The sequence below is a fragment of the Sarcophilus harrisii genome, chromosome 3, assembly GCF_902635505.1.
Source record: "Sarcophilus harrisii chromosome 3, mSarHar1.11, whole genome shotgun sequence".
Lineage (NCBI taxonomy): Eukaryota > Metazoa > Chordata > Mammalia > Dasyuromorphia > Dasyuridae > Sarcophilus > Sarcophilus harrisii.
In genome coordinates, this window is record NC_045428.1 from 582118468 (window position 1) to 582130709 (window position 12242).

Below are 12242 nucleotides of genomic sequence, written 5' to 3' on the forward strand. Positions count from 1 at the left end.
TCTAAATAGACCTATTTTAGAAAAAAAGAAATTGAACAAGCCATAAATGATCTTCCTAAAGAAAAATAAAAGCAATAGCACCAGACAGATTTATGAGTGATTTCTATCAAACATTTGAAGACCAACTAATTCCACAATTAAATAGATTATTTGGAATAATAAGTAAAGAAGGGGTCCTATCAAACTCCTTTTATAAAAAAAAAATATGATACCAATACCCAAACCAGAAAGAATAAAAACAAAGAAAATTATAGACTAATTTCATTAATGGACATGGAAATATGAACATGGTTCCAAAAATTCTAAATAAAAGACTAGATTGCAACAATATATTGCAAAGATTATATAAGTTACGGCCATTGATGTTCATGTTAATTCCCACAGAAGAAAATGCAACCATTGGAAGGATTTGTGATTTCTCAGAATAGACAATTGTGGGAAATCGCAAAAGGCAAATTATAACCCTTTTAGAAGTTAGAAGACAGATATCAAGGCAATTGCTTGAAGCGCAGATGTGGAATGCCTTCCATGTTGTCATGATGCTACTAAGAAGGCAGCCCAGGGTTTGAACCCAGGTTGAATGTGAATTCCATTCACATTCTCTATCCACATCATGCCATGTTATCCCTTATTAGGGCTCATAATAGCACTCAAGGCTTACAAAATGCTTTACTCACCGCAACTCCAAATTTGGAGGTATGGTTGCTCTCTGAGGGCAGACACGGTCTTTTGCCTTTTTGTGTGTCTTTGGCACTCAGCATAGTGCCTGGCACATAGTAGGTACTTAATAGCTAGTTATTAATTGATTGATAAGAGGTAAGGGGAGTCAGGAGCTTTCCTGTGAGGTCTCAGCAAGAAAAATCTCTTCAGTCAAGATAGTTAACTGAGAATTCTCAGAAATTAAGTGACTTGCTCTGATGACAAAGATAAGGGCCAAGATAACATGAATAGGGTGAGAGGGAGGCTGTAACTGTTCATCACCTACCTCCAAGTCTTCCTTTCTGTCCAGGGCATCAGAGATGTCTCTGATCTCACCTGAGGGCTAAGAGAAGCAAAAAGGGGGAAAGGGTCAGCTTCCAGAGGGTCAAGAGGGGCTGTGGAGTCCTTAACACAAAGAAAAAGCCATTTGCTGCACAGCTCACACAGCCCTGCGATTTTTTCTCCCCTCCCCTCCCAGTATGGGCTGTCCTCCTCCTGGCAGCTGCTCACCTCTCTCTTGAGGTAAACATCTATTTTCTGGGCTTCACTCAGGATTTGCAGTTGTTTCTGGAGCTCCTTCACCTCCTTTTTGAGCTGAGCAAGCTCCTCATCCTTCCTCAGGCAAGCATCCTCCAAGGCTGTAAGCCGACTGATCTCATCTTTCATCATGAGCAAGTGCCGATCCTGGGAAGAGAATCGGGCTATCCTTGGTGAATGGTACTTTTCACAAAATCCCCCAAAAGGACCTCAGTGGCCGCTAACCACCTTCACACCGGGGCAGACATCACCAACTCTACAGCAAACTTGCTGCCAGGGGGTCATCCAGCCTCTCCTGAAAGTCCTTCAAGGAGGGGACATCCAACACCTTTCAAGTAGCCCCTTGTGCTTGGGGCAGTTCTCACTGTGTGAAGTTCATTCCTGACAGCATTACAGCTTCGGTTCATTGGTCCAAACAGGGCAAAGCCCAGTCTCTTTTAAGCTTGAGTACCATTTTTCTAACTGCTATCATGGTGTTTTCAAATTGGATGCCCTGTAGGCAGCTCAAACCCAACGAGCTCAAAACAACTCATCATCTTCCTCTGAAACCTATTTTTCTTTTTAAAACTTCCCAGTTTCAGTCAAGGGCACCATTGGCCTTCCATTCACTTAGATTTCCAAGTTCAAAATACTCCTAGCTCCCCCAATTTTTCCTTTCACAGTACATAATCAATCATTTGCTAAATCTTGTGGCTTCAGAGATATTAGAGACCCACCACAGAGCTGATCTTTGCCTTCCAAAAGCATCCGCTCAGGATAATTTCTGGGATTTCATCTCCATAAAGCAAAGGGAGAAAAAAATTTATTAATTCCCTCCTATATTACAGCCACTGTGCTATGTAATTTATCCCGATTTTATAGATGATAAAATTAAGACTCAGAAAAATGAAATAAGGGGAAGGAATTAAGAAGAAGACTGGAAAGATAGGAAGGAGACAGGTTGTGAAGAGTTTTAAATACCCAACTTTATAGTGGATTCTAAATGTAAAATGGATGTAATATATTGGATGTAAATGTAAAATGGAGCCATTAGAATTTATTGGAGAGGCTGAGTGTCAGATCTGTGCTTTAGAGAAAAACCACTTTGGCAGTTGGATGAAGAATGGGTTGGAGCAAAAAGAGGCTGCAAATTGTCCAGGTGAAAGGTGATGAGGACCTTGACTAAAGTGGTTGCTGTGAGAGTAGAAAGAAAGGGATATATGGCCAAGGGAAGTAGTGGGAAAAAAATGATGAGATTTGGTAATTGATTGGATATGGATATTGGGGAAGGGACATCTAAGGGATGACACTGAGACTCAGGTGATTGCAGGGGTAATGGTGGTATCCTCAACAGTAATAGAGACGTTCAAAAGAAGGATGGATGTAGGTCCCTCAATGTTGTCTCTTCCATTGGAATGGAAGCTCCTGTAGTTTCATTTCTGTCTGTCTTTGAGATTGTAGCACAGTGCTTGATCCACTGTAGCAACTAAATAAATGTTTTTTGACTTGATTAACAGTGAAAATGGCCTCCATAACTATAGCACTTTACAGTTTGCAGTGATAATGACTCCTCTATTTATAGCCCCTTTACAGTTTTACACAGATCTTTCCTCCCCAGGGCCCTGGGGTATATAAGCCTGCTCCATGCAGAATGAATGCTCTATAAAAATCAGGGCTCTAAACTGGCTCACCTTCTCCTGAATCACGGTAGCATACCAAGGCATTTTCCGGGTTTGTGAGCTCTTCATTACAGTTTGCACACTGGGACTTTCCTCGCTTTGTCTGAGGGTTTGGAATTCGTAGGCACTCTTGCTGTATGTCAGCTCCCTCTCTAAAAAGAAAAAAGAGAGAGTTATTGCTCCCACTTTGTCCAACTGATTAAGGTTTTCTAAGCTACCTGATCATATAAAGTACTGCCCCTTTTTGCATGGGAATATTCTGGAGGCTGGACTGAGTGCAGGAGGAAGACAGATCTATATTTGTAAAAGGAGTATTAATTTTTAGAAAACCAACTTGAAAAAAATATTCTCTAAGATAAGAGAAACTGCCCCTCTGATGAAGATAGTAAGAGGACCTGTTCTAAGGCAAAAGCAATGGGGGAATTAAGGTTGGTGCAGGATTTTGTATTCCATCAGTTTATTTGCATGGAACTGTTTTCAGTTTTAAAGGTTAGAACTGAGAAACTAGAATTTAAAAAAAAAAACAGACATCTCTTTGGGAACTGTGGGAAAATTATACAGGTATAGATATGGTTGCATACTTCTCATCACATTAATGAGGGTCACTACTGATGAAGAGGCTGTGTATACAGCATTAGGATGGAGTTTGTAATAATCTCTTTTGTGTTTCCCCTTTGGCAATTTGGTGAAATTTATGAACCATTTTATATAGACCAAGAGAAAGAGAAAGTACCACAAACCCCAGAACAGATCTGAAGAAGTTGGCATTTCTCTTGCTTATAGAAACTGCTTATCATTTAAAGAATGTAACACTTTTCAGCATCCTACCAGGGTGCCTGGGTAATGAATGAGTTTCTCACTGTTTCAGTGGCCCAAGAATATCAAAGAAATGGCTTTGCCCAGCAGGAGAGTCAGAAGGGACAGCTAGCAGAGAAGTGATTTGGCCCGGCCAGTGATACGTGTTGCAGACTATTCTCTAAAGAGACCCAATAGTAATAAAGAATATCTAACATTTATATAGTACTTACCATGTGCAAATACTGTGCCAAGTAATTTACAATTATAATCTCATTTGATTCTCTAACAAACCTTAAAGGTAGATGCTATCATTATCCCCATTTTATCATCCCCATTTTCCTCCATTTTACAAATGAGGAAACTGAGGCAGATAGCAGTTAAGTCACTTGCCCAGGATTACACAACTGGTAAGTATTTGAGACCATATTTGTGAAATCATGCATATGTCCGTACAGCAATAATATATGTTACATATATAACCAATACGTGAAAAACATTACATAAAAGCACATATGGCAATGTTACGAACAATTTTTAAAAATCACATTTAAAAACAACAATGAATGGCATTAAGCAAAGAAAAATGAAGTTTTATACAATCACATATTGCATATGTGTATATATTTATAATAATATATGTATATAAGACATTACAGAATCGTATTGTTTATACAACTATTATACCTAGTATGTCATAAATCTCATAGTCATAGGCTCAATAGTTCTGTTACCCTTATTGGGAATCTCTAAATTTCTAGGATGATTATCAATAGCAAGTAAAAGTCGTTCTGAGCTGGTAAGTAGCTCAGGCTGGTGAGCAGAAGCAGTGGATGTCACCAGGTATCTGAGATTGTCTGATGTGCACAGTTGGCAGAGTTTGGCTTTGAAACCGACAAAAATGGGAAACGTATTGGAATTATGTTGTCTTCATTTTTTCCCCCAAAGAAAAGTATATATATATATATATATATATATATATATGTATATATATGTATGTATGTATTTACACATAGAGACATTATATATATATGTCCATCTGGCAAAGATGAATTCTTCATCAAATGGGGATTTTTCCATGAGTCTTGGGGACATCAGGCAACAACAGAGCATGGCTCTGTGTTCTCCCAAGCAAGATAAGATGGATGCCCAATATATAGCCCAACATAAATAAATTTACTCTGCTTATAAGTGATTGAATGGCCAGCTGCAAAAAGGGAAGACACAGCTAGAGTGTTTGGAGATCTCCTGGCTGAAATAAAGCAATCATTTTTATCACTTCACAATCAGAGCAGAGACTACAAGTAGGTACTCCTGAGTGATACACCCAACTAGCACACTTTCCATCTTTTATTCTCTGGAGCAATATTAAGGCATATTCTCCTTATTAAGAAATATATAAAACAGGAATCTTCGCAAACCAAATTCTCTGGAAATCTTCTTGTTACAGCATCACCCTAGCTTATTCCAAAATAATACAATATATGTCATATTCACAGATCATTCTTGGATAAGCAAGCTGTACAATCCCCAATATGCACAGATAATCCTGACCATCCTCTGACAATAACTTCAACTATGGTTTGATCAATGGCCCATATATGGCATGTCAATCCATTACATCTGTGAGGGAGGAGATGAGCAATGGTTATAGAAAAAAAAATCCAATTAAATTTCAAGTACCTTTTAAGCAAAATCATCTAAAAACTTAGCCAAGCTCACTGAATTGGGAAAGGGACCCCCCAGATGCAAATTTGTAGGTATGGAGGACTCTGGATTGTACAGAGGGAGCAGAAGAGAACAGTAGAAAAATACCAAGGAAAAACCCTGTCATTAGCTGATTCAACCTCTTACCTTTTTGCATTGATTTTAAGATGTCTGAGAATGATGTATCATCTGTCATTTTCCAGTTCTCATAGTTGATGTTTTTGAAGTACGTGCCACTGGGAAGGTCAGATATAGAAACCAAACCTGGCCCTGAGAAGTTTTAGAAGGTTTCTGATTAATTTCAGTTCGATACCTTTTGATTAAGTACCTACTCTATAGGCTGGATTTCTAGTCAGTCAATTAAATAATCAATCAAGCATTTATTCAACACCTATGATGTGCTGGGTTTTTTTTTTTTTAATCTTTAAAACTTAGTTTACTTTCCTGAAAACTTAAATTTAACAAACATTTTAAAACTGATTTTTTTTCATTCCTTTGAGCAAACTAGCAATAGATTTTTTTTTTAATAAAGAAAACAACTGCATGTATTTCTATATTTCTACATGGGTGTCTCCATAGGTGGAGAGAGAGCCATATATTTTTAAGGATCTCACAGTCTACTGGAAGAAAACAACAAGGACTGATAACTCAAATAAACCTTAACTTCCTTCAAAGGACATTTAGAGGGCCACCTTCCACAGGAGGCTTTTCCTGTTCTTTTCCAGTTTTCAGAGCTCTCTCCTTGAAATACAAAAGAGTATACTTTGTATCTATGTATCTATAGAAAGAAAATAGTAAACTCCCTGAGGGTAGGGACTCTTGTTTTTATTATTTTTTTTTCTTTTTAAGTCCTTAGTGATCCAAATGATTTCTTCCACAAAGCAGCACTGGTACTCTGGTTTTTCCTTCCTTCCTCCGTCCCTCCCTTCCTTCCTCCTTCCCTCTCTTCCTTTCCTTGCTTCCTTCTTTCCTTTTTTTCTCCCTTTCTGTTTTCCTTTCACACTCTTCCTTTCTTCTTTCCCTTTTCCCCTCTCCTCCTTTTCTCTCCTTTCTCTTCCTTTCTTTTTCTCTCCCTTCCTTTCTGCCTTCCCTCCCACCCTCCTTTCTTTTTTTCCTTCCCCTTCCTTCCATCCTACTTACCCAACTCTGTTTCTGTTGAAAGCAGATCCTCAAAGGATACTACAATTATTCAGTGAACTTAACTCTGACCTCAAATCTCCTCTCAAGAGAAAACAAGGATGGTGGCTAGTTTGGCAGAGCTAGAAGCACATTTCTGCCCAGCTGCCTTTAATCAAAGCTCTTACCCCACTGTGTTGTTGAAGTTGACTTGTTGCTAAACCTAGGACATTCAGCACGCATGAGAAAGGCCCTTTGCAGCTCCTGCATTACTGGAAGATAGCCAGTCCCACAGGTGATGACATTGCTCACTACTTCAGTATTGTCCTTCTCAGCACTGGTTCTGCTGTAAACATTGCCAGCGGGACTGGGAAGCTCCTTGACAATTTCCTCCTGAAAGATGGAATAGTTAAGGCAGTCATTGAAAGCAAACCATAAAAATCACAGAATCTCAGAGCTGGCAGGGACCCTAGAAGCCACCTTGTCCAAACTGCCTCTCTACATCCCTCAACAAATGGTTTTCTAGCCTTCACTTGAAAATCTCCACTGATGGTGAACTTATTACCTCCCAAGGCAACTCATCCCATTTGGTGATAATTAGAATTGTTTGTTTGTGAAGATTTTTCCTTCATGAAGTTTAAATATGTCTCTCCTACTGCCATCTTTTACTCATTGCTTCTGAGTTTTGTCTATAGTCGAGCCCCCCCCCCCAAAAAAAAATTTATTTCCATCTTTTCCATTAGTCTCTCAAATATTAGAAAACGACTAATCATGTCTTACCTCAAGTTTTCTCTCCTATTAAACATGCCCTCTTTAATAAATTTTCCTTTTGTATGAGGCTCCTATAAGAGAATTCTTTCTGATCCCATTTGTTATTAACAATCTCTCCCATCCTTCATGAACTTTTCCTGCATCATTGTTTATATATTTTATATAGACTTAATTCTTTGCATGTATTCCCCGCTCCCTTCCTCCTAATAGGGATATAAACTTTTTAGGGATAAAGGACTGTTTTTTAGCTTTGTATCTTTGACATCTGCCATAATGTTTTGCAAAGAGGAGACACTTGATTCATGTTAATTAAATTGAGTTAATGATCTTAATTAAGCCTATTACTATCTTATATGCCCTTCTCCCAATAAGCCACAACTTATGGATGTCTTTCCTAGATATAGTGCCTAGAATACAATGCAATACCCCATATGTTGTTAGAGCAGAGTGAAATACAATGAGAGTATCATTTCTCTAATTCTGGACTCTATGCATATGTTAATTAAATGGCAGGCTAAGATGCCATTTGATTTCTTGATGACCATATCACATCACTGACTCTTAAAGTTTTTTAATCTGTTGCCAACCCTGGTATTTTCTCTCTTTTTTAAATTTAATTTTAAAATCATGAACTTAAAATACTCCAAAAGAATATTTTCATATACACTGAAAAAAACACAAAAGATTTCATATGAAATATAAATCTCCATTTCACACTACTGTAAAATGTGTATATAAATCTCTACAAGTTATTTTCAAATCTGCCCCATTTGTGCTTCTTTCTGAAGTTATTTCTCTTATTTGCATTTTAAAAAATGTCACAATGATTCCATTTGGGGGAGGGGTATCACTGGTTTTTTAAAAAATATGATTTATTTTTAACACTGTATTACTTTATTGTCTGATATCTTTTAGAAAAATGTAGTTTCCTTTTGTTTCCTTTTGTTTTTTGCTTTGTCTGAGATCCTGACTACTGCTTTTTCGCCTCAGCTGATAGATCCTACTCCAGTGCCTTATTTTAACTCTATGTGCGCCTTTCCGTTTCAAGTGTTTCTTATAAACACAATATTTTGGGATTCTGGTTTCTAATCCATTCTGTTATCTTCTTTGGCATTGTTATTGCTTCCATTTAACAAACATCAGGGAACACAGTCAAGCAAAGCCAATTCATACAGTGTCCACATCCAAAATACACTTTGTATCTCTCTCTGGAGGCAGGTAAAATGCTTTATCATAAGTACTTTGGTGACATGATTGACTTTGATCAGAAAGCCGTTTTCCTTCTTGGAGAAGGGAGAAGGAGAAGAGACTAGTGATATTTATTCTGCCTCCCTTTGATATACACAATGAACAGTCTTACCACAAGTGAGAACCCATTTACTTGGGGTTCTAAATTTACATATATATTCTTCCTACATTTTCATTATGAGAAGTAGCACATTATAATTCTTTCCCTTCTACACTGATGTATATATGTCTGTAAAAATACAAATATTCCTCCTATTAACTCCCATTTTCTTCCCCCATTTAAACCCTGAGTTGTCTTTCCTCCTCTTCTTGCACTCCCACACACATTTTTCTTTCTTATTTAACTCTCTTAATACCCTTCAAAGATACCAAGGTTCTGCAGGTATAATGTTTCTTCTGCCTCTTCCAGATTATTAGCATATATTGCCATTATTGTTGTTCATTCCTATTTATTGTGTCCAACTCTTAATAACTCCATTTGGGGTTTTCTTGTCAAAGATATAGGAGTGCTTTGTCATTTCCTTCTCCAGCTCATTTTACAGATGAGAAAAATGAGGCAAACAGGGTTTAATGACTTGTCTAAGATCACACAACTAGTAAGTGTCTAAGACAAGATTTGAACTCAGGATACATTGCATCATGATTTGACTTCTTCCAATTGCTCAGATACATTTATCTGTGTGTGTGTGTGTGTGTGTGTGTGTGTGTGTGTTTTCAAAGTTCCTCCTCAGCTCTGCTCTTCTCATCAGAAATATTTGAAAGTTCTCTCTTCTACGTAAGTGCCTTTTTCCTGCTCTAGTCTTGTATTCCAAGTTTTGTAAGCCCGATATTTGTCTTTTCCAAAATTGTATTCCCAAGTCTCCTTTCATTTTTGTAGATACTGGATACTGTCTGATCTTGTATAATTCTCGTCACTTGAATTTTCTTTTTTTCTGAATGTTTACAGTATTTTTTCTTTGACATGAAGGTTTTAGATTTTGATTCTGATATTCCCAGGACTTTTCCTTTTGACAACCCTTTCTAAAAGACTCGGTGGAGTCTTTTTAATTTTTGCCCTCTGATTCTAATAAATGTGAGAAGTTTTCATTGGTGGTTTTTTGAAATCCAGGATTTTTCTTAAATAATAGTTTTCAGAGAATTCAATGATTTGGGAGTCTGAGCTCTGAAACATCCATTTAAGGAAGGATATTTAGACAGCTCAGACAGCTCTTATTTCTCACCTGGTGGTACCACTGACTTCACTATTCAGCCGCAGAAGCAATGAAGAATCCCAGCTCAACAGAGCAGTGTTCCATCCCAGCCGTAGAGCATATTAGTCCAATTCTAGATATTTGCCAACAGAGAGCTCTACTTAAGGGGAGACCTTCACAAAAAGGAGAAAAGGACTCCCAAGATTAGGAACCATGAGGTTTTTGTATTCTCTACGCATTGTACTTGGAGCTTGAGCCTTGTACATGTATGCAAGGAGGGAATCTGCTGCTGTAGCAACTATTTGTATCACATCTTCTTAGTAAATCTCTTTTCTAAAAACTAATAGAGCTCAATTAGTTGATTAATAATGGGAAGCACACAAACGGGAGCTCAGCAACTACAGTGTTAGAAGTCCCAAACACATAGAATTTCCCTAACAAATCTGAGGAGAGTAGTAGTCAGGAGGCGCATTCTCTAGGAATCCCAAAGCCTGAAGACATATGTAAGTTGGGGGAGTGAACCCAGAGTGGATGCTACATATATTTTCCCTCATTTCTCATGTGAGATAGAATTATTATTATAGATGAAGAAACTGACCTTAGAAATATTAAGTAACTTGTCCACCAGCTTTACATAATAAGTACCTGATGGCAGAATTCAACTAAGTTCTTCCTTGATTTCAAATTCAACACTATTTCTGCCATCTGCTGCTTACACCATCTCTTCAGTTCTGCTTTGTTCATAGAACACAACACCTCCTCTGATGAAGGCATGCCATGCTGGGCGGTCCTTGTACCAGTGTCTCCCATGTAGCAAATCAATTCTAAAGTTCTAAAAGACACCCTGAGAGTGCCCTTGTATTGCTTTTTTTCTGACCACTTTGTGCATTCTCCATAAAATAATTTTTTTGGCAAACATACATTTGAATTAGCCCCCCCAAAACCACGAGGTGCACAAAATTAGAGAAGCTACCCCAAATGTTCATATAGACTATTTTTGTCAGTCTGAGCTCATATTGGTCTGATTAGCCATAGTCGGACCCACTGTAACTCAAAACTCAACTCTAACATAATGATGTCATTTTAAAAAATTAAGCTTTTTATTTTCAAAATATATGCAGAGGCAGTTTTCAATATTCACCCTTGCAAAACCATGTGTTCCAAATATTTTCTTCCTTCCTTCCATTATCCCCTCCCTTAGACAGCAAATAATCCAATACATGTTAAACATGTGTAATTTTTCCATGCATCTTTCCACAATTATCATGTTGAACAAGAAAAATCAGATCAAAAAGGAAAAAACTTAGAAAGAAAGCAAAAAGCAAGCAAACAATAACAGAAAACATGAAAAAACTATGTTGTGCTCCACATTCAGTCCCCACAATCCTTTCTCTGGATGCAGATGGCTCTCTTGTACTGATGTCATTTTGGTCCTCTTTGAGAAGGAAGGACAACAACCAACCAATAGCATCTTTTATCCCCAATGGATGGGAATAGCAGAGAGGCACTTTGATTTGGATTGAATATAAAGCAACACTTCTTAACAGCTACAGTTACTCCAAAACTGAATAAATTTCCTAGGGCCTGAATAAATTCTCTTGATGCTTGAGTTTCCTTTCCAAATATAAATCTATGATCATCTGATATTGCTTCTGGAAGCCTTCAGGCAGAGACTGGATGGCTCCTTGTCAAGGAAATTGTGGAGGGTTGATTCCTTCTTAGAGTTGGAAAGGACCTAATAACTTCTGAGATCCTCAGATTCTCTCAGATTCTCTGATTCTGTGCTAAATAAGAAAAAAGTTCAGGCCCTACATTTTCTTGATCCAGGAATTTGAAGATTAAGATTTTCTAAATTCAGAACAATGAATCCATTTATTGAGCTCCTAAGCAGGCTTAAAGTTGGGTTTCTTAATCTTCTATGGTAAATTAAGGCTAAATTAAAGCAACTAGGTAGTTTTGGATAGAGTTCTGGGTCTGGAGTTAGGGAGACATATTTTTGAGTTCAAATCTGGCCTCAGACACTTACTAGCTGAGTGACCTTGTTTGCCTTGGTTTTCTCATCTGTTAAAGGGATCTGGAAAAGAAAATGGCAAATCACTCGGGTACCTTTGCCAGAAAACCCTTAAGAGTCATGAAAAGTTTAACCCAATTGAAATATTGAACAACAAAAATTGTGACTGATCTTAATTCCTTGAAGGCAAAACTCTTAGGTTAAATTCCTCACAACTCAAGTTTGGGAATCAGAGAATCTCTTGGTTGGAAGCCATCTCAGAGATCATGGAATCCAACTCAGACCCTGAATAAATATCCATCCCTATTATCCTTTATTTAAGGGAAAACCTATTTGACCTCTTGAGGTAGTCCATTCCATTTTTGGACTGATTTCATTATTAAGAAGTTTTTCCTATATGTTTTGTATTACACGCATCTAACCTGTATCAAATTGCTTACTATCCTAGAGAGGGAGGGAGAGAATTTGGATCTCAAGTTTTAAAAAATATATGTTAGAAAAAAAATTTTA

General features: G+C 37.6%; 1 protein-coding gene across 3 annotated transcripts in view; it reads right to left on the bottom strand.

The window, feature by feature from the left end:
- CCDC27 (coiled-coil domain containing 27) overlaps nt 1–12242 on the bottom strand; it is a 43531-nt gene that overhangs the window by 13188 nt on the left and 18101 nt on the right. For all 3 annotated transcript variants that reach the window (XM_031962971.1, XM_031962970.1, XM_023500045.2), the window contains 5 exons: nt 6701–6905; nt 5544–5666; nt 2907–3046; nt 1210–1383; nt 986–1042 (listed from right to left, as the gene is read on the bottom strand). In XM_031962971.1, the coding sequence (XP_031818831.1) occupies nt 986–1042; nt 1210–1383; nt 2907–3046; nt 5544–5666; nt 6701–6905 (699 nt within the window). The remainder of the gene's footprint in view (nt 1–985; nt 1043–1209; nt 1384–2906; nt 3047–5543; nt 5667–6700; nt 6906–12242) is intronic.